Source organism: Bufo gargarizans, chromosome 4, assembly GCF_014858855.1.
Source record: "Bufo gargarizans isolate SCDJY-AF-19 chromosome 4, ASM1485885v1, whole genome shotgun sequence".
NCBI classification, from domain to species: domain Eukaryota; kingdom Metazoa; phylum Chordata; class Amphibia; order Anura; family Bufonidae; genus Bufo; species Bufo gargarizans.
Window position 1 is genome coordinate 366,393,826 of NC_058083.1, and position 23,259 is coordinate 366,417,084.

The following is a 23,259-nucleotide window of genomic DNA, read 5'->3' on the forward strand; positions in this document are numbered from 1 at the left end:
TTGTAAAAAGATAGATATCAGGAAAAAATATGCAATGTAATATTACAAAAACAGTACCATCCCTAGACAAACATGTACCTCTACCAACAGGATGGGTATTGGCCTGTGGAAATATTAGTCACAGATATATACCAGCCAATATTACAGAGGGACCCTGTACAATAGCTAGGCTGACATTAGCAATGATACCACTATTCCCAGCAATACAGACACGACACACGAGAGACACTTCCCTACAGCTATCAGAAAATTGTGATTATAATGTGAATCTCCTCTCTAGATCAGAATACATGAGTTTGGGGATATCTTTGATAGGGGTACCAGGGTTGGCCATATATAACCACAGGACAATATCAAAACTTGTCTGTTTTATGGTAAAACAAATAAATGTCACTAGTGTAATTCTGCAAGATATGCTGCTGGATATACAATCATATTAAAAAGCTATCTTGCAGAATAGGGCAACTATTGACTATTTATTGCTTCAACATGGTATAGGATGCTCAGCGTTCGCAAGGATGTGTTGTTTCAATTTATCAGATCACTCCCGTGGAATAAAAGATAAAATAGGCCCATTAGAAGAGATGATAAAACATATAAAACAAGATGTTGACCAAGGATGGTGAGACTGGCTTTTTGGCTGGATACCTGACTTTGGTCAAATAAGGTATGTTTTAGGAGTGGCACTCGTCGTGGTCGCTGCAATAGTGCGTCTCTGCTGTTGTCTACAGTGTGTGCCCTCCCTTCTTACCATATGTAAAAATGTGTCTGAAAGAGGGGTACACTAAACATTCGTCTATACTCCGGTAGAGGTAGAAGAGGCAAACACAACCTCAACAAAGCCTGAGGATTATACTCCTGAAGGGTATATGGAATACCTAAAGGCTTACAAGCAAACCAAGGGAGAACAGAGAAAGAACCATATAGTATAAGGCAGGGGTGTCCAAACTTTTTTCGAGGAGGGCCAGATTTGATAAAGTGATCATGTGCGAGGGCCGACCATTTTGCCCAACATTCTTTGAACCATTAAAATTACATGCAAATTAACTATTTTATGCAATTTTTATTGCAAACGGCATACCTTTCATTTTGTGACTTGGATGACAAATCTAAACAGGTGTTAAATCACTCTGCCTTCAATATAAAAAACAGGAGGCAGAAATATGTCGGAAACAATACATTACAAGGTTGTCTGTTAACTTTTAAATTCCAAAAATGTGAACTGGAAAATAACACTAAGTATACTCATATGTTCAAATATATTTATAACTGATTGACCAACTGACATTGAAGGGAACCTGTTATCAACTTTATTCCGCCCATACTATACTAAAGGCAGAATAAAGTAGAGACAGGTGAGTAGATTTCAGCGGTCTGTCATTTATAAGTTAAAAGTAAGTGGTTGCCGAGAACCAACATCACAATCATTGCAGACTGGGCCTGGAAAAGCGTCCTGGCCTCCTGAGAAGAGTCCTGGTTAGTCATAGATTCCTGCTCTCCTGCCCACCTGCTGATGACTGACAGGCTTCTACCTAGTTCCCTTTCTGTCTAGGAGAGAACTGCCAATCATCAGCAGATGGGTGACTGCAGGAGATTATGAATAACCAGGACTCTTCTCAGGTAGATTTGACTCTTTTCAAGGCCTGGGCTGCAATGATTATGATGCTGGTTCTCAGCAACCACTTACTTTTCGCTCATGAGTGACACACCGCTGACATCAGCATTTCTGTCACTAATTTATGCTGCCCTCAGTGAGATTAGCATAAAGTTGATGACAGGTTCCCTTTAACTGAGGTTTTACAATGTATTCATTTCAACTGAAAAAAATCTTGCTGCACTAATGTGAAGGGTGAAACTGAGATCTGGACTGCAGCAGATAGGCTAGATCTGGTTCAAAGGCTGTGGTTTTGATGCGCAAAATATCACGCAAGTGAGAGTCACTTAGTCTTGTCCGCATGCGATTCTTGTTAAGGTTCATAACAGAGAATGTCTTCTCACACAAATATGTTGAGCCAAACAAGCTCAGCATTTTCTTTGCCAATGTTTGAATCTCTTTAAAACGGCTCTTATCCAGTTGGCTGTAAAATTTCACAAGAGAGAGCTGTTGGTGCCGACTGCGTAACTCACTGTCACAATGCAGGTCAATGAGCTCGAGCTGCAGCTGATCTGGAGCATTGTCGGGGTCAACAGAGAATGGAGAGGAGAAAAGGGTGATCTCCTTTTCAATAGCTGCAAAATCTTGAAAGCGCCGTCTAAACTCCCCAGCAAGAGATACGATGTCTGCTGCATACCTGCTAGTTTGCACACTGATATCATCCTGTGGAAAACTGTTCATTATTTCCTGCAACGCTGAAAAATGAATGGTATTGGGCGGTGTTTGTGACAGATGCCTTTGTAAAAGTTGCAGCTTTGTTCCAAAGGCTTTGAGGTGTGAATAAAGCTGGTTCACCGCTGCATCTTTGCCCTGAAGACTCGTGTTCAGTACATTCAGATGCTTTATGTCGAAACCCTAAATCAGCCAGCCAAATAGGATCAGATAGTCCTCGCATCGGTTGTCCCTTTGTTTCCAAGAATTCTACAATTTCTTTTCTGAGAGAGTAGAAACGCTGCAGTGCAGACCCTCGACTGAGCCAACTTACATCGTTATGATATAAAACATCTTCGTATTCAGCCTGGATATCCAGTAGAAACTGTTTAAACTGGCGGTGGCACAGGGCTCTAGAGCGAATACAATGAATGGTCTTTAGCACCGGTTTCATAACATGGTCATATTTGAGATGTTTAGCACAGAGAACTTGTTGATGAATAATACAATGCAGTTTAATAGCTTTGCCTCCTTTTTCGATCACCTTGTTACAGATTAGGGTTGATAATCCACTCCGTTCATCAGCCATGGCAGGTGCCCCATCAGTAATTATCCCAGTAACTTTGTTCCAAGGCAGTTTCATGTCATCTATGGCAGAACTAACAGAAACAAATAAATCTGTTCCTCTTGTTTGGTCCTTAAGGCTCTGGAGGTCAAGTAGCTCTTCAGTCACATTCATTTCATCGTCCACCCCTCTCAGAAAAATCAGCAACTGAGCTGTGTCGGAGAGGTCTGTGCTTTCATCACAGGCTATTGAAAAGAAGTCAAAATCAACTCCTTTTGACGTTAACTGTCTCTTAATATCTGATGAAATTTCTTCTACTCTCCGTGCTACAGTGTTACGAGCCAGGCAAATATTGGAAAACTCTGACTTCTTCTCGGGACAGATATTCTGCACCATTTTCATAACGCATTCTTTAATAAAGTCACCCTCAGCAAAAGATTTGCAATTTTTAGCAATTAACGTTGCTACCTCATAGCTAGCCCTTGTGGCATTTTCATTTGACTCACGGGCTCTTGTAAAAAATCGCTGTTGTGACATTAAAACAGCTTCAAGTTGCTTCACCTTGTCACTGCGGTCGCACCCTGTTAGCTTGTCGTATGTGCTGTGTCTCGACTGGTAGTGTCTCTTGACATTAAATTCCTTATTAACAGCCACAGTCTCTTGGCATATTAGACAAACACAGTGATTCCGTATTTCAGTGAAAAGATATTCCACTTTCCACCTGTCCTGAAAGCGGCGTCCCTCACTGTCAACTTTTCGTTTCTCATTTGTAGTTGCCATTATAAAAATTGTCCAGATAAGAAGTTATTTGTAGAGAGTACTAGGATCACAATCAGATTCTAGCCCAGTGACGTACAGTGAGGGGTTAATGAAGGGTATGACAGCTTGCTACCACTGATTCGGATTATGCCCCCTTTTCTGCTTTAGTTCACAGCCCAGCCTGCAAGTTGCTGGGACATATACAAATATTTAAAAAAAATCCAGCAACACTTTAAAAGGGTTTTCCAGTACTTTTTATAGCTGCAGATGGTGCTGGAAATTCAGAGCTCTTTCTCCTGTGTAGTGGTTGGAACTAGTAAAGTTGCTGTAGCACTGCTGCCATTTGCTTCCAACATCTGAGGTACAAGGATAGGCCACCAATATAAAAGTGCAGGAAAACTCCTATAAACAAAGAGAAGGACACCTGATGTATGAAAAGTGTGACTAAAACGGTGGGTAAATGAATCAGCCACCAACAAATCTGTGACCCTGGCTTCCCCAAAAAATCAGAGCTGAGATACAGGGGATGAACTTAAAGACCGATATTCTGGCCTTACTACAGAGAAGAAAAGCTGAGATCTCGTGACGTCAGAGATTTGGGCTTTCCTTCTCCCTGAGCCCAAATCCCACGAGATCTCGGACGTTGTGAGATCTCGGCTTTCCTTCTCTGTGAAGGCAAAGACCAAATCTTGCGTGATCTCGGACGTCGCCGCGAGATTTGGCCTTTGCTGATGCAGCCTCTTCCTGTAAGCTGTGGTGTCTTGTAGTGTCCCACTAGGATACTTCTAGAGAACAAAGAGTTTAAAATGTGTGATGTTAAACAAATCTTAAAAGGGGTTGTCCAGGCAGTATATATTGATGACCTATTGTCAGGATAGGTCATCAATATCTGATCAGTGGGATTCCAAGGAGTCAGCCCCTTCATTACACTGCCCATCGTCTTGAAAGTTTTGGAGGCCCAGTGTAATTACAAGTACTCTTTCCTTCACCGCTGCAATGGAGACAACATGCAGTATAATGAAGAGGAAGCAGAGCTGGCATGGAGCGTTGCCTCCTCTTCAAACTGCTGAACAGCGGGGTTCCAGGTGTGGGACCCCACCAATCAGATATTAATAACCTATCCTGAGGATAAGTCATCAATATACCATATACTGCCTGCACAACCCGCTTAATATATTCTGTTTTTATACAGTTTTTTGTACTGTTTGCATGTACTTGCAGAGAAAAGCTTCAATGTAACATACACGTCTTGTGCTGTGTTTGCCGGAATTACACGCCGGATCCGGAAAAACGCAAGTGAACTGAAAGCATTTGAAGACGGATCCGTCTTTAAAATGCGTTCAGTGTTACTATGGCACCCAGGATGCTATTATAGTCCTGGTTTCCATAGTGGGAGCGGGGGAGCAGTATACTTACAGTCCGCGCGGCTCCCGGGGTGCTCCAGAATGACATCAGAGCGCCCCATGCGCATGGATGACGTGCCATGCGATCATGTCATCCATGCACGTGGGGCGCCCTGACGTCACTCTGAAGCGCCCCGGGAGCCGCACGGATGGTAAGTATACTGCAACCCCGCTCCCCACTACACTTTACCATGGCTGCCAGGACTTTAGCGTCCCGGCAGCCATGGTAACCATTCAGAAAAAGCCAAAACGTCGGATCCGGCAATGCGCCGAAACAACGTTTAGCTTAAGGCCGGATCCGGATCAATGCCTTTCAATGGGCATTAATTCCGGATCCGGCCTTGCGGCAAGTGTTCAGGATTTTTGTCTGGAGCAAAAAGCGCAGCATGCTGCGGTATTTTCTCCGGCCAAAAAACGTTCCGGTCCGGAACTGAAGACATCCTGATGCATCCTGAACGGGTTTCTCTCCATTCAGAATGCATTAGGATAAAACTGATCAGGATTCTTCCGGCATAGAGCCCCGACGACGGAACTCTATGCCGGAAGACAAGAACGCAGGTGTGAAAGGGCCCTTAGACATGTTTCCTTTTCTCTCTTATAGGTTCTGTGTAGAAAACTATGCAACAAGGTTGAGGTTGAACTGTATTGGGGATTTGCTGCCATCCTCCTGGCCATTCAGTCAGAGTGAGATAGTGTATGTGCAGTTAGTTAGGAAAATTAATCTGTAAGAAGACAGAGGAATTAGGTTTCTGGCCTGGCCTAGCTATTTATGTAACTGACCTAATCAGAGAGGCCAACCTGAGAAGGGTGCAATCTATAGACTGTGAGGAGAACTCTTTGGATATGGGCCTCATAGTGTAGACATTTATAAGATTGTTCCCATAATTTACAATGTAAAACAAAGATAATCCTACCTATTCTGTAAGACATATATATTCTGGCCTTACTACACTACAGAGAACAAAAGCCGAGATCTCGCGATGTCCGAGATCTCGTGACATCTGAGATTTGGGCTTTCCTTCTCCATGAGCCCAAATCCCGCGAGATCTCGGACGTTGTGAGATCTCGGCTTTCCTTCTCTGTGAAGGCAAAGACCAAATCTCGCGTGATCTCGGACGTCGCCGCGAGATTTGGCCTTTGCTGATGCAGCCTCCTCCTGTAAGCTGTGGGCTCCCGGTGAGCTGGCGGTGACTGGTGAGAGGGGCCGGAATACCAACGATTCAAACAAACCTCTGGGGGGCCGTTTTACTCCTGGCCGCGGGCCGGACTTTGGACATGCCTGGTATAAAGTATATATATATATATAAGGTTCTAAAGAGGGGATTGAAGGGACATATGTAACTCCATTATGCCTGTTTCAGCAACGTGTATTACGATTACACTGTTCCAAGATCCCCCTTCTCCCTTCCCCCCTCTGTAATATTTGAGAAACATCCTGTCCAGTTTAGAAGAGGCCCATACATTCCTTTGTTTAAACAGTCTTACTTTACAAGGTCATTCTCACTCAATGCATACTAGCCCACGTGTTTATACCTGAATGGTTAACTATTGTTACTATGAGTCATCTATTCTGTAAATGCAGAGCTCATGTGTATTCATGCTATAGGTTAAAACAAATGCTAACATATGATTGGATGTAAAGGTCAACCCTCCCCTATATTAAGTGTTTGCAAGCAATGAATAAACAGAGTGAATTAGAACTAGACACGTGCTTGATGTTCAATCTGATTCATTCTCCTGGTACCAGAAAAGGCTTAATCCAAGCTGATCACCGAGGTCTGGTGTCAGGGACACTATAGGCAAAGAGTCCAAATTGCCTTACAGGGGGCACCTGGCAAGCACTATGTATGGGGCACTCCCTGTCAGGCACTGTGTATGGGGGCACTTCCTGGCAGGCACCTTTCATTGGGACTAAGGCTGTCCATGCTATGCAGACATTGTATTGTTGTAGGTAATATCACTATAGATTGGGCAGGCGCTGTATGGGATCACAGCTCTTCACCGCCACCCAGTGGATGTAAATACCCTCAAATTAAAGCGGATAGCCTGCAGGTAAAGCACATCTTGTTCGTTTCAATTCAAATCCATTGTGGTGGTGTATAGAGACAAAAATTTTAGAATTGTGTCGATGTCCCAATATTTATGGACCTGACTGTATATGTCGCAGGGAAATGATGAAAATGGAGATTTGATCAAATCCCAAAGAGAGATGGTCAATTCACGGAAGATTATGTTCCCTAAAGAAAGTAAGTGATTTGATCATCAAATCCCTTAACGGTTTTAATGAAAACAGTAATATTTTTGATAATATAATAATATTGTTTAGATTTTTGGATCGGAGTCAGACTTTCTCTTCAAACAAAGATTTTTTAGTACCTACTTCCATAACATCGTATTTTTTTTTTTTTTTTTCATAATAGTACTGTTTATGTGTCCATTGTAGTTTAGGTCAGTATTTCCCAATCAGTGTGCCTCCAGCTGTGGCAAAACTACAACTCCCAGCATGCCTGCACAGCCAAAGGCTGTCCTGACATGCTGGGAGTTGTAGTTTTGCAACAGCTGGAGGCACACTGGTTGGGAAACACTGGTTTAGGTAGTGGTGCTAATTTAAATTGCTCAATGACTGTGATAGCTTCTTCTATCCTTTTGCAAGTCCACAAAGTTTTTTCTTTATCATGCCGCTTGTTTTTGTTCAAAAACATCCTGATAGTTTCATTAAACTGTTCTTCAGATACAACTTCGGCCAGAGTTAATTTTTTTTTTTATATATCTGAACCCATGGCCACGAGTGTGCCCCCACCGAAATATGCCTGGCTGTGTTCCCCGTGCCAGAATAGTATATACCTAGAATCAGGGGTGGTGCTAGGGCCTTTTATCAGCGAACTGTGAGCGGTATGGGATAAAGGGCCTTTGATGACATCATCACCATGTGACCAGTAACCTAGCAATATTACTGTTCACGTGTCTATGAGGTAATCAAAAGGTCCTTCGACTGCTTTCTTTATTTTCCAGGACTCCTTACTTGTTTATTTCATCTTTTCACTAAAACAGTTAAGGGATTTGAACCAAATCACTTACTTTCTTTAGGGAAATCACCCCATAGAGATGTTATTTTAAACATCTTCCATGAATTCATCTCCCGTAGGGATTTGATCAAATCTCCATTTTCAGCATCTCCCGTAGGGATTTGATCAAATCTCCATTTTCAGCATCTCCCTGCGATTATACACACACAGTATTTTTCACCCCATAAGATGCACTTTTCCCCCCCAAAAGTGAGGCGAATGCTGCCATTTTTACTATGCTAACACTGATACATCGTCGGCTGCGATGCTACACAGCGCGGCAATGTATCAGCGGGGAGGGAGGAGGGGCTGGAGGCCGGCAACTGCTGTTGGAATCGCACGGGGCCCGATGCAGTCACTGTACTCTTACATGAAGACTGCTGTGAGTGGGCCCTGTGTATTGGGGGACACTGTTATGGGGGGGGGGGGGAATCTGTGGATGACACATATATAGCAGTGTCATCCACAGATACCCCCCCATAACAGTGTCATCCACAGATCCCCTCCATAACAGTGTCATCCATAGACCACCATTAGTTCAAAACCCACCAAAAGCACACCTTTTGGTTCAAAATATGTTTTTCTTATTTTCCTCCTCAAAATCCTAGGTGCATCTTATGGGCAGGTGCGTCTTATAGGGCGAAAAATACGGGGTGTGTGTGTGTGTATATATATATACACACACACACACACACACACCTAAAGAATTATTAGGAACACCATACTAATACGGTGTTGGACCCCCTATTGCCTTCAGAACTACCTTAATTCTACGTGGCATTGATTCAACAAGGTGCTGATAGCATTCTTTAGCATTCATATTGATAGGATAGCATCTTGCAGTTGATGGAGATTTGAGGGATGCACATCCAGGGCACGAAGCTCCCGTTCCACCACATCCCAAAGATGCTCTATTGGGTTGAGATCTGGTGACTGTGGGGGCCATTTTAGTACAGTGAACTCATGGTAATGTTCAAGAAACCAATTTGAAATTATTCAAGCTTTGTGACATGGTGCATTATCTTGCTGGAAGTAGCCATCAGAGGATGGGTACATGGTGGTCATGAAAGAATGGACATGGTCAGAAACAATGCTCAGGTAGCCCGTGGCATTTAAACGATGGCCAATTGGCACTAAGGGGCCTAAAGTGTGCCCAGAAAACATCCCCCACACCATTACACCACCACCAGCCTGCACAGTGGTAACAAGGCATGATGGATACAGGTTCTCATTCTGTTTACACCAAATTCAGACTCTACCATTTGAATGTCTCAACAGAAATCGAGACTTATCAGACCAGGCAACATTTTTCCAGTCTTCAACAGTCCAGTTTTGGTGAGCTCGTGCAAATTGTAGCCTCTTTTTCTTATTTGTAGTGGAGATGAGTGGTACCCGGTGGGGTCTTCTGCTGTTGTAGCCCATCCGCCTCAAGGTTGTGCGTGTTGTGGCTTCACAAATGCTTTGCTGCATACCTCGGTTGTAACAAGTGGTTATTACAGTCAACGTTGCTCTTCTATCAGCTTGAATCAGTCGGCCCATTCTCCATTTTCGCCCACAGGACTGCCACATACTGGATGTTTTTCCCTTTTCACACCATTCTTTGTAAACCCTAGAAATGGTTGTGCCTGAAAATCCCAGTAACTGAGCAGATTGTGAAATACTCAGACTGGCCCGTCTGGCACCAACAACCAGGCCACGCTCAAAATTGCTTAAATTACCTTTCTTTCCCATTCTGACATTCAGTTTGGAGTTCAGGAGATTGTCTTGACCAGGACCACAACCCTACATGCATTGAAGCAACTGCCATGCGATTATCTAGTCAACCAATCGCATTAATGAGAAATAGAACAGGTGTTCCTAATAATTCTTTAGGGGAGTGTATCTATGTTGGAATCATGCACTTTTTATACATGTATGTACATGTATGTTTGTACTGTTTATTATCAATGAATTTGTGATATTTTATTTTTATGATTGGTAACCAATAACTTCCGATCTGTGATTATAAAATGGATCGGGACATGCACTGTGTATGCCCCGGAAGAAGCAGATATCGGGTGAAACCCTTGCTTAGGCATTTTTAGCAGAAGGCGTTTGGATTAAAGGGAATAGGCACAAGGAGATACAGGACTGCAAAGCAGACCTTTCTATCAGACATTCATTTGGGTAGTGGCGAGTCCCTGAGGCCTTTTCCCTGTTTTTAAGTGAAACGCTTTGAGCCGTTGATATGTGCGTTTTCTTTTGTAATGTGAATAGGAGGTGTTGTACTTGCTCCTGGTTTCTCCGTGATCAGTTTCATAAATGCAGTTAGATACCCGACTATACATATTTTATATTGTGTACATAGTAGAGCTGGAACATGTTCAGAGGTGGATGAATAATGCAATTAACTGAACGGATGGACTGCAGTACCAGAAAGATTATCAATATTATTTAGTATGGAAAATTAAGGCGGTAATGTTAGGGGTAACATAATAACCATGTATAAATACATCAGAGATCAGTACTGTGACTTGGCCATCACATTAGGGCTTTGTATACTGCAAGAGCAGCAGCAGAACTATAGAAACAGCCAGGAGATAATTATGGTTACAGCATTGAAGATGAAGAAAGGGACAGGAAATTTTCTTGAAATAGTTAATCCAATGATATTTTCATCATCATCATATATCCTACCTTGTTCTATACATAGTATTATAAGAAACGCTTGGAAGTATGTCAGGGTTCTTTAGAGTACCCTTCAATCATATGAATTTTATAAATCTGTCAGTGCCTCTGGTCATTGTCAATTAAAATCAGTTCCATACATCTAAAGAAGGTTCTGAATGAGATTTCTGCAAACTCTGCTCAAATGAAAGGGACAGTGAAAAACAGCTCAGATGTGTTTGACTAAAGCCTTCAGTGGCTGGGCACTCCTACAGGAAACCCACCCGATATTTTCTTCCTTATCAAACAGCATTTTGACTTCAAATCGGATGCCACCAAGGTTCTTTAAAATGGCTTATCCAGTCATGAAAAATGATTTAGAAAATAGCTTAAAATGTTCCAAAAGAACAAAGTCATAATCACCTTATTGATCCCCCAGTATACCAATCCAGCACTTGATCCCCCCCCCCCCCCACCTGGCTGTACTTTTTGCCCCCTTTTAACACAGGCATAAACTGGATTGTGTAATAGGAATCAGTCTAATGATCATTATTAACTGTGATTGAAGTTTGGGTTCCTGGTGCAGAAGGCTGTGTGAAACTGGTTCAAGTGAGGTCAAGCTTGTATTTTCCATATTTAAAGGGGTTGTCCGGGTTCAGACATATCGCCATTTTCACATTTCATGTTCCGATGCTTTCCCTTGCCCTACGCTGGATTGCGCAGGGCAATGACTTTTTGTTTATATGATTACACATCACCGTCTCTGATGGGCGAGATTTTAGCACTGCCCTAGCCGTTTAACAGGCGAGGGGAGCGCTAAAGCACGTCCAATAGTTCTTGTGATGTCACCAGGCTCACCGCTAGGCACAAGCCTCTGCCTTGCTTTCCCAATGGAGAGCCCGGTACGTCACAGGATCTACAGAAAATGCCTTTACCCTGCGTGATTCAGAGCAGGGCAAAGGACAGCATCAGAGCATGAAATGCTGATATTCATATCAGGGAGACTGGGTAGAGGAAGAAGGGGCACTCTTGGACTGTACGAGTGTCAGAAATGTTTTCTTAGAGTTGAGTCTTAAAAGGTTAAAATGGTTACTCAAGTAAAAAGCGGCAATATGACCATTACAATCTGATGGCATAGCTGTGTCTGTACTAGGGTTGTCATGATACCAAAATTTTGATTCGCATTTAATACTATAAAAAAGTATTGCGATACTCGATACCACGCAAAAAAAATAAAAAATAAAAATAAAAAAAATAAAACACACAAGCCGTGCGCATTCCACATTTTATAGAACGTCCGGCCCATAACAGAACAGTCCTATCCTTTTTTTGGGGGGGGGACATGACAAAAGAAATAGCGAATCGCACAGTTTTTATTTTTTTTCTGTTACGGCATTCACTGCATAGGAGATATTTTAATAGTTTGGACTTTTCGGACGTAATATGTTTATTTATTATATATTTTATATGTAAAATTGGAAAAGGAGGGTAATTTATACTTAAAGGGGTTGTCCGGGTTCAGAGCTGAACCCGGACATACCGTTATTTTCACCCCGGCAGCCCCCTGAGCCTAGCATCGGAGCATCTCATGCTCTGATGCGCTCCTGTGCCCTGCGCTAGATCGCGCAGGGCACAGGCTCTTGTGTTTTCAATAACACACTGCCGGGCGGTAACTTCCGCCCAGCAGTGTGTTCGGTGACGTCACCGGCTCTGAGGGGCGGGCTTTAGCTCTGCCCTAGCCGTTTTACTGGCTAGGGCAGCGCTAAATCCCGCCCATCAGTGCCGGTGACGTCACCGGGGTTCCTGTCAGCCCCATGGAGAGCCCGGTACGTCACCTGAACTCTGAAAAATGCCTTTGTCCTGCGTGATTTAGCGCAGGGCAAAGGAGAGCATCGGAGCATGAACTGCTCCGATGCTCATGTCAGGGGGGCTGCTGGGGTGAAAATGGAAGGCTGTCCAGGTTCAGCTCTGAACCTGGACAACCCCTTTAATATTTTGGTGTGTTTATTTTTTTAAACTTTTTAGTTAATAACCATTTCCCCCCTTAGGGGCTAGAATCTGGGATCTTTTGATCCCTTGTCCTATTCACCTTAATAGATCCCTATTTGGGTGAATAGGACTTCACACACTTAGCATTGTGCATAGTACACACAGCAGCAGGGAGCTTACCATGGCAGCCAAAGCTTCAGTAGCGTCCCGGCTGCCATGGTAACCGATCGGAGCCTTAGGATTACACTGCTGGGGCTCCGATCAGAAGCTGTAATTTGTGGACGGGGCCAGGTCACTCCTCTTAAACCCCCGCGCCTGGACTCTCCTCGCCACGCTCGTCATCGCGAACTCATAGAACCACCACAATGCCATCCGTCATGGCTTCACTCCCTCCTGGAGCTCTTTTTGTCCCTACGCATTCCCATATCGCAGGGCAAGACCTCTGGTCCGGCCACATCCATCACCTTCCTAGGTATTGTCCTGGATTCTGACAGGATGGAAGCCAGGCTACCAGAAGTCAAGTTGACCCAAATCAGAGACGTCGTTTCAGGGGCTCTAGCTTCTTCCCAGGTGACCAAAGTTGAATTACAGTCCATTCTGGGTAGGTTAAATTTCGCCTTAAGGGTGATGCCCCAGGGTAGGCCTTCATTTCACGTCTGCTCTCGCTCCTCCCTGCAGCCCCAGAACCCAACAGCATTGTCCACCTAGACAGGGCAGCCATGGCGGACACGCATGTGGGACAACTTTCTTTTTGCATGGAACAGGGTTAGCCTGTTCGTCCCATCCTGGACCCAATCCTCTGCTAGGGTGTTTTAGGCAGCTGTCAGCAACCCTAGATGGAAACCCTTTTGGCCCTTCCTTCAGTCTGGTTATCAAGGCCGCAATGTATTTGAGCTTCTACAGCTTCCTACGCCCGGGAGAGTTCTCCGTATCTTCCCAAAAGGCGACCTTCCTGAAGAGGAAACAACTATCCTGGAGCCAGGATCACCTTGTGTTAAGCCTTCCTTCCACCAAGACGTCCCAAACCAGTCCTCCTATACAGATTCGCTTCTTTGAATCCAAGAACGCCTGGTGTCCGGTTCTTGTGCTTAGACGTCTCTTAAACACCATACTATCTCCAGACCCCGAATCACCTTTGCTTCCGTTCCAAGGGAAACCCCTATCCATGCTGCAGTTCATATCCCACATCAGATCCCTGGTCGCAGGGTTGGGGGTGGACCCCAAAACAATAACTGGACATTCCTTCCGCATCGGAGCGGCTTCGGCAGCTTCCAAACACGGGACACCTCCGCACGTCATACGTCAGATGGGTAGGTGGAGATCTGCCTGGTTTTTCCCGATACATTCCGGATCCGCAATCTGAAACCCGTGAAGTGTTCCGTTCTTTAGCTTTGTAATGTATATTAAATTACATCGTTTTTTCCCTACTCAGTGTCTTTTTGGCCCTCTTTCAGGCCTGCCCACGTGTCGTGGCTCCAGGCGCACACCAGCCATTGTTAGGGCCCCTTCCCGCCACTTCACGGACCGTGGCCATGGACACAACTACATTTTATACAAATACAGGAGCAGGCGGTAGAATCACATAGCTGGCACCCGACCTCTATGACAGGGAGCTGTGATCAGCGGCACAGTAGGGAAGGATAGACTGTTTCAATCTCCCCTGTGCTGCTGAAGGAACATGGTGCACGCTAAAAGCAGCGCGAGCCATGTTCTGTGATACTAGGCTGCGCAGCCTAGTATCGGTAAAAGGCAAATAGTGGTATCGAATCAATATCGGTACAAAAGTATTGATTGGGTATCGATAATTTGATACCCGTTGCAACCCACTCTGTACTAATACCGGATCTCCAGATTTTTGTACTTTGTTGCCTGTTGACGTTCCTGATATCATAAGAATTATCCTGGTAAATGTGGTCATGCATATATAAGCACACATACACCTACTGGTTATTGGATTTTCTACAGCAGGAGTCTAATATTCTAAATTCTTTTATGTGGAAGTTCATAGGGTCATTTGCACCTGCCATTGCACTGTGATCAGCTTCAACAAAGTGCCCCCTTCTTCTGGAATCCACAATGCAGTTAGCATTTTCAAGAAAAAAAATTAAACCAACAGATTAAAATGAAGATTGTTTTTTATTAAGGAATTAGCTTTTTATACATTATAAAAATATGATACCAGCACTGGCTTTAGATAACTGGATGTTCTAGAGACAAAAATATGAAAGTACCATGTATCATGGAGACAAAGCAGTGGTGTACAAAGCAGTAGGCAAACAGCCTTTACCCATATAATGTGTGCTTTACAAATATAGTCATTTAAAAGATTCTTCACACAAAATAATATTGAACGCTGTTTTGTTACAAGGAAGGGAGGCAGTTTGACAACACTATATCAGCATGAAATGTGCTTCTTCACTTTCTACTATTATGCCCTATCTGTATGTAAATGTTTTGTGCCATTTTATTGCCTGTACCACAAATGTAAACATTTTAGAAATGTGTCTGACAAATTACACATCATTGTTGTGCTAAAATTGAAGCATAAAGATGACCTTCTTAATGTGTCATCACTCGTGTGAAGAAGGTGCAGGTAAAGTATAAGAAGTCAATCTGCAGTCAAAAGGGGAGTTCTTAACCTCCTAGTGATAAAATATAAAAAACACTGGCTATGTGTAACACCAGTCTTAGGTTGCCTGCACACAATGCAGATTAACTGTGTTTTTTCCGCATGGCTTTTCATGCAGAAAATCTACAGCGTAATATAGTACCAGCTGAGTGAATGACATTTGCCAAATCTCATGTACACGGCGCACATTTTTTACATGCAGGATTTTACAGTCCACAGCATGTCAATTGTTTGTGCAATTCAACACTTTATTGTATACTGGTTTTCCTCTAAGGAATTCAATGAAGTTGTTAAAATAAACAAAGTCTACAGAAAAAAAATAACTGTATGAAAAACACAATAGTGCAGATTTATGTGTGCTTTTTTTTTTAACTCCGTTTCTATGCGGTTTTCATGCAGATTTTCTACATACAAATATGCAATGTGTGCAGGTAGCCTTAAAGGGCTATTCAAGTCATGGCATATCACTGTGATATACTACTATCACTCAAGAAAGACACAAAGGGGCACTTCCATCAAAAAGTTTTTTTTTTTTATCTGCAATGTCCATAGAAATCAGTTTTTAAAAAAAGTGGGCTGTTTATAAATTTTTTTCAATTTCAGCAGTACTATGCCGTTGTAAAGTTAAATACAAAATATTGTCCTGTCAAAGTCAAAGGATAATTCCTCCTTCAGTGTAAATTTACTGCTGCTGTGAGGGGAAGATATTATTTGCAACGTAATCCTCATGGTAAAAGTAGGTGTAGAGTTAGGATGACAGCATGACAACACCATTTTTCTCTTCATAGGTCAGCATTCCAAAAGCATTCCATTGTTTTGTGTGTTGCTTCCCCCCCCCCCCCCCCCTCCCTTCATTTCTGGCTGCAGTAACGGTCTGGCTTAGAAAATTAAAGGGATTGTCCAGTAGCAGGGAAAAACTGAACACAGGGAATATACCTGCAATACCTAGCAGACTCCTCTCCACTGCTCCCGGTGAATCTGTTTACACGGCTGCAGTGACCATGTGTTGTTGACGTGATCTCACCACTGCAGCCGGATAAATAGATCTTAGCTGGAAGAAAAAGAGCACTGGTGCATGATCCACCAAGTAAGTAATGGTTAATTATTGCAGGCGGATTCCCTTTGTTGTCCGGTATCCACCAGAAACTGGACAAATCCTTTAAGAGAGGGTGTCTGCCATGGTAAAAGTCGAAACAAAGTGGAAGTTAAAAAGCCAGGACAGGAAGCAGAATACATGAAATGACTTCAAAATTAAGAAAATATCTTAAAAATATATTAATAAAACTAAACCAAATATAGAATTTTATTGTACCTCCAATTGTATATAAAAATGTTTATAATTCAGGAGTGTGCACAATATTAGTCTTTTTGAACCTGTTGCATAGCAGACTTAGTTTCTAGTTAGCAGGGACTGGCAGTGGGCCGTTCACATCCATGCATTAGGAGACAAAGCATCCTATATGAGCAGCAGCAGCCTGCAGCATGGATCATGGTAAGTCCCAGTCAATAGTAATTTTTGTAAATAGCGTGTACACCCATGCTTTATAACGGTTTTTCTGTATACCTACAGTGTAACATAACATAAGCGATGATCAATTTTTTTCTCACCAACTCTGCTCCAACCCTTTCCAGGTCTCTTCTGGTCACTACTCCCTGGTGCATCTAACATGAAGACCTCTCAGCTAACCACCGAGCACAGCGTTGGTCTGCCTAAGTTAGTGATTGGCTGAGGAAGAGACGGCATGGAAGCACCAAAATAGAAGCAACAAGGTATCTGAGAGAGTATTACCACCACTTACTTTTTATGCCATTCTGGCCCTTTTAAACCTTTTGATTTAAAGCAATAAAAAGCGTAAGGCTGGCTGCAGCATTTTTAATGGGATCACTGGACGGAAATAATATGGTCCTTAGAAAAATATCTCCCTACACTACAAAAACTAACGGAAAGCCTTCCGTATTATTAAACTGAAACTGTTAAATAGATGCTGTATTTATGAATGTTTTGAAGAGCTCTGCTCTTTAACATGTCCTTTACAGTTCATTTGAAATATTTGCAGTCACCATGGAGATTTACAATTTTCTTTGGGGATTGCATTATGTTTTTTTTCCTCATTTTGAAACATCATTATCATTGCTGGTAAACTGCTCTGTGGAAGTACCAGGGTTTGCGGACTGAAATAAACTCTCACCACAAACTGTCCTTTCAGAAGACCAGCTTCTTTGTGGCTCCAGTAGTTGGGTATAATTGTTTTGGTGATCACAATTATCCTTTGTGCTTGCAGTCCCATAAAAAAATTCTACATTCACTGAAGTTCCTTCACTGGAACTGTTGTCGTTATTCTTATTTGAAACTCCATCATCTTGAGACAAACTGTTCATACTTTGTAACAACTGAAGGTGGAAAGCTGCTGGTGCAGACTTTTTTCTTCGAGGGGGAACTGCTGGTGGAAAATAATTATTGTTTGACATCTCTTCCGATGTAACAATAGTTTGAGTAGTAGAAGTTGCCTCATCACTCTGTTTAATTTCCTGAGATTTCACAATCTGTGAAGGTGGTGCCATTCTTGGTTTTGGTACTGGACGTATTTTTGGAATGTCGCCATTATCTATAGCTTTTATTTTTGCCTCTGTTTGAGGTGTCACAGAAACAGTTGAGGGAGTAGAAGTACTTGTACCTGGTTGCAACTCTGTCTTCAAGACTGGAAGTGGTGTTTGATAATGCTCAATGTTCACATCCAATTTCTTAATGGACTCAGACGTTTCAATGACTTGAAGTGTATATCCCGAACCTGCAGATTCTTCTTTATTTAATGTGACGTGGTTTGCATCTTTATTTGTTTGCTCATTCATGAGCTCTAATGTTATCAGGTCTTCACTTCCCAAATCTGGTTTTGCCATCAGATTGATATTTAAATCAACTAAATTTACACATGGCTCAGGTTTTGGTTTGGGAGGAACTTTGGGTGGAGGTCTCAATGGTAATCCACTGTCTGAGATTCCCCCATGACCCACTGGTTTAGGGGGTTCTGCACCTGGGTGCTGAAACTGTTCTGTTTTCTGTTCTTGATTTAACTATTATAAGGAAAATAAAGAAACACTTTGTTACATTTTACATCAACTAAAAGATATGATTAAATGGCATATTCATCATTCAACCTTTACTGAATAGTCACATATTAAACAAAAACTATACAGATTGGATCAATTGAAAAATTGTGTGTTGCCGTTTCTGCCTCCTTCTGGTAATAAGCTTTTAAACATAGGTTGCACTTTGTATTTTTTTTTTATTCTGATATCTTAAAGTGGAAGCAAGACATTTCAGGTCTGTAAACAGGAATTTACCAATCTGCACATCTTTCGGAAACACACAGGTACACATTTATCAAAAAAAGAAGTCCTTGTCCCCCATAGGGACCAATCATAGCGCAGCTTTTATTTTTTATATTTTCATTTTAAAAACAAAATCTGCACTACTATTAGTTGTTATGGACAAAGTAACTAAAAGTATTCAGTCGATATTATAAAATGATTACACTATAATACAGGCAAACACTATTTTAATAAAATAAAGTGTCTAAAAATGCTACTTTTATTAAAGAAGAATCCGTAGATTTTTCTTCTAATGCTCGTTCGTATTTGTAAACAGCATGATGTATAGCACTCGGCTGTCAATCCTCTTACCGGCCACTTTAATGCAGAGTAACTAGCTCTAGGTTTACTCTGATGATGATCACCTGACCCTTAGTCCTAAGGGCTGTTTCACACGAGTGGGTCCATTGCGGGATTCACAGATTCACCGATTTTTTTTTGCGGTCTGCAAATCCATGTCCGTTTTTCCTTCCGTGGGTCTTCCTTGATTTTTGGAGGATCCACAGACATGAAGGAAAAGGTCGTTTTGGTGTCCGCCTGGCTGTGTGGAGCCAAACGGATCTGTCCTGACTTACAATGCAAGTCAATGGGGACGGATCAGTTTGACGTTAACACAATATGGTGCAATTGCAAACGGATCCATCCCCCATTGACTTTCAATGTAAAGTCAGGAGTCCCGATTATACCATCAGATCAGAGTTTTCTCCAATCCGATGGTATATTTTAACTTGAAGCGTCCCCATCACCATGGGAACGCCTCTATGTTAGAATATACCATCGGATTTGAGTTACATTGTGAAAACTCATATCCGACAGTATATTCTAACACAGAGGCGTTCCCATGGTGATGGGGACGCTTCAAGTTAGAATATACTACGAACTGTGTACATGACTGCCCCCTGCGGCCTGGTAGCACCCGATCTCTTACAGGGGGCTGTGATCCGCACAATTAACCCCTCAGGTGCCGCACCGAGATCAGGGACTGCCAGGCAGCAGACCCCCCTCCCCCCAATTTTAATTTAATTGGTGGCCAGTGCGTCCCCCCCCCCCCAGGCCCCCCTCCCTCTATTGTATTAATATCATTGGTGGCCAGTGCTGCCCCCCCCCTCTATTGTATTAATATCATTGGTGGCCAGTGCGGCCCCCCTCCCTCCCTTTATTGTATTATTGGTGGCCAGTGTGCGGCCTCCCCTCCCTCCCTTTATTGTATTATCATTGGTGGCCAGTGTGCGGCCCCCTCCATCCCTCTAATGTATTATCATTGGTGGCCAGTGTGCGGCCTCCCCCCAGCCCCACCTCCCTCCCTTTATTGTATTATCATTGGTGGCCAGTGTGCGGCCTCCCCCCGGCCCCCCCTCCCTCCCTTTATTGTATTATCATTGGTGGCCAGTGTGCGGCCTCCCCAGGCCCCCACTCCCTCCCTTTATTGTATTATCATTGGTGGCCAGTGTGCGGCCTCCCCCCGGCCCCCCCTCCCTCCCTTTATTGTATTATCATTGGTGGCCAGTGTGAGGCCACCCCAGGCCCCCACTCCCTCCCTTTATTGTATTATCATTGGTGGCCAGTGTGAGGCCACCCCAGGCCCCCATTCCCTCCCTTTATTGTATTATCATTGGTGGCCAGTGTGCGGCCCCCTCCATCCCTCTAATGTATTATCATTGGTGGCCAGTGTGCGGCCTCCCCCCAGCCCCACCTCCCTCCCTTTATTGTATTATCATTGGTGGCCAGTGTGCGGCCTCCCCCCGGCCCCCCCTCCCTCCCTTTATTGTATTATCATTGGTGGCCAGTGTGCGGCCTCCCCAGGCCCCCACTCCCTCCCTTTATTGTATTATCATTGGTGGCCAGTGTGCGGCCTCCCCCCGGCCCCCCCTCCCTCCCTTTATTGTATTATCATTGGTGGCCAGTGTGAGGCCACCCCAGGCCCCCACTCCCTCCCTTTATTGTATTATCATTGGTGGCCAGTGTGAGGCCACCCCAGGCCCCCATTCCCTCCCTTTATTGTATTATCATTGGTGGCCAGTGTGCGGCCTCCCCTTTCTCCCCCCCCCCCCCCCCCCCCCGGAGAGTTCCGATCGGAGTCCCAGTTTAATCGCTGGGGCTCCGATCGGTAACCATGGCAACCAGGACGCTACTGCAGTCCTGGTTGCCATGGTTACTTAGCAATATTAGAGGCATCATACTTACCTGCTGCACTGTCTGTAACCAGCTCCTTCTACTGGTAAGTGACAGGTCTGTGCGGCGCATTGCTTAATGATCTGTCACTTACCAGTAGGTGGAGCTCCCGGCCGGTCACAGACAGCGCAGCATGTAAGCATGTATTGGTGGCCGCCCACTGGCCACCAATGATAATACAATAAAGGGAGGGAGGGGGGCCCGGGGCGCACACTGGCCACCAAAGATATTAATACAATAGAAGGAGGGGGGCCGCACTGGCCACCAATGAAATTAAAACTGGGGAGGGAGGGGGGGTCTGCTGCCTGGCAGCCCCTGATCTCTTACAGGGGGCTATGATACGCACAATTAACCCCTTCAGGTGCGGCACCTGAGGGGTTAATTGTGCAGATCACAGCCCCCTGTAAGAGATCGGGTGCTGCCAGGCAGCAGGGGGCAGTCATGTACACAGTTCGTAGTATATTCTAACTTGAAGTGTCCCCATCACTATGGGAACGCCTCTGTGTTAGAATATACTGTCGGATATGAGTTTTCACAAAGTGAAAACTCAGCTCTGAAAAAGCTTTTATGCAGACGGATATTCGGATCCGTCTGTTTGAAAGTAGCCTACGGACACAGATGCCAATCTTGTGTGCATCCGTGTTTTTTCACGTACCCATTGACTTGAATGGGTCCGTGAACCGTTGTCCGTCAAAAAAATAGGACAGGTCATATTTTTTTGACGGACAGGATACACGGATCACGGAGGCGTATGACAAACGGTGCATTTTCCGAGTTTTCAACGGACCCATTGAAAGTCAATGGGCCCGCAGAAAATCACGGAAAACAGAACAACAGCCACGGGTGCACACAACGATCGTGTGCATGAGGCCGAAGAGTGATCCTCTGTTCTGGACTTGCAGGAGTGCAGGGCATTATCAGGATTTATAATGCTGAATGCCTCTGCTTGACCTTACTTCTATATGATCCTAGTGACATAGCAGTAAGGTCATGCAGCGGCACATACTTTTATAAATCTGTATAATGCCCTGCGCTCCTGTAAGTCCAGAACAGAGGATCAGGCTCACACATGGAGCATGACTCCCGCAATACACTCGCTCGTGTGATACAGCCTTAAGGTGTTTGCTGTGTCTGCCAGAAGTTTATCTATGAGGCTTATATTGAGACTTTTATATGCTTGCACAGGAGGGCCGACTACCGTGCACACAACAGATACTGTACGACTCAATTAGTCAAGACAACCCAGCCTCAATGACTGGAATCAAAGATGATGCAGTTTCTGGCCATTTAAGCCCTAAGATTCTGCAATTAATTGTGACCACGGCATCGGAGGTGGCTTTCCCCAAGAGCGCTGCGCTCCCAAGGCCCGAACACTGAGATCTAGAGATACAATAATTTGCTGTGGTAGCCTTGAACCTCCTAGAGGCTGACCGTTTTACCCCAGTAAACATAGCAAATAGGAACATAGCAAATATCCCATAGACTGTGATGGTACATCACTATAGTCTACTGGAGAAACAGTCAAACGATGTAGGGCTATTAAATATAAAAATATTTTTTCTGCACAGTGAAAACCATAACAGAAGAAAATCCATGATTCACCATTTTAGTCACCTAATCACCCCCTCCACCAAATATTGAATACGTATGTTGAGCTATGTTGCCCAAAAATGGTGACAATAAAAAGTACAGTTCGTCCCGCAAAAAACCCACAAGCCCTCCCATCACTGTAGACAGAAATATAAAAAAAAGTTATGGCCGATAAAATAAAAATTACATAAATTTGGTATTGTTGTAATCGTACTGACCTGCAGAGTAAGGTCGGCATGTTATTTTTAGCGCACAATGAATATCGCAAAAACAACCCCCCAAAAATCTTGGAGGAATTGTATTTTTCCCCCCAATGTATTTAGATAAAACTAGAAATCCCCTTGTACTACAACATGACTTACTTTAGTATTTACAATGGTTCTTTGATTTGCAACTGGTCGAGAACTAGGAACCTTTGGAGGAGGTCTATGTGGTACCAGCACTGCCTCCGCATCTAGTGAGCAACCATGTGGCACCCTGAGGGATATCAATTTGGGTTCTGCTTTAGGAAAACTCTGATTGCGATTCAATACAGTTTTTTACATCTTCATCTTGTTTTCTGAAAAAAGCAAAAACTTTCATTAGACATTGGCAATCCTCCAAGCTCAATCCAATATTCACTTTCAAAGGTTCATCTAAAGCGCTCCCATAGAGATTGAAGGGCATGGCAGTGCGCATGCACGACCTGCTGCTCCATCAGAACAAGGAAACAGGACCCCCATTCTCGTGATCGGTAGAGGGGTGTATGTAAGAGGTCTAACCATACT

General features: G+C 43.7%; 1 protein-coding gene across 1 annotated transcript; it reads right to left on the bottom strand.

Annotated features, from left to right (window-relative positions):
- Positions 1–14,855: 14,855 nt before the first annotated feature.
- On the bottom strand, positions 14,856–23,026 carry LOC122934107 (synaptojanin-2-like). The gene is made up of 2 exons (XM_044289310.1): positions 22,855–23,026; positions 14,856–18,433 (listed from the first exon to the last, which is right to left on the bottom strand). Exon 2 carries the CDS (start codon positions 18,257–18,259, stop codon positions 17,471–17,473), a length of 789 nt encoding a protein of 262 aa, XP_044145245.1. The 5' UTR covers positions 18,260–18,433; positions 22,855–23,026; the 3' UTR covers positions 14,856–17,470.
- Positions 23,027–23,259: the final 233 nt, after the last annotated feature.

Bases quoted from the DNA above. Each gene is read 5' to 3' on its own strand.
- LOC122934107 (XM_044289310.1), bottom strand. From the start codon at position 18,259: ATGGCAAAACCAGATTTGGGAAGTGAAGACCTGATAACATTAGAGCTC.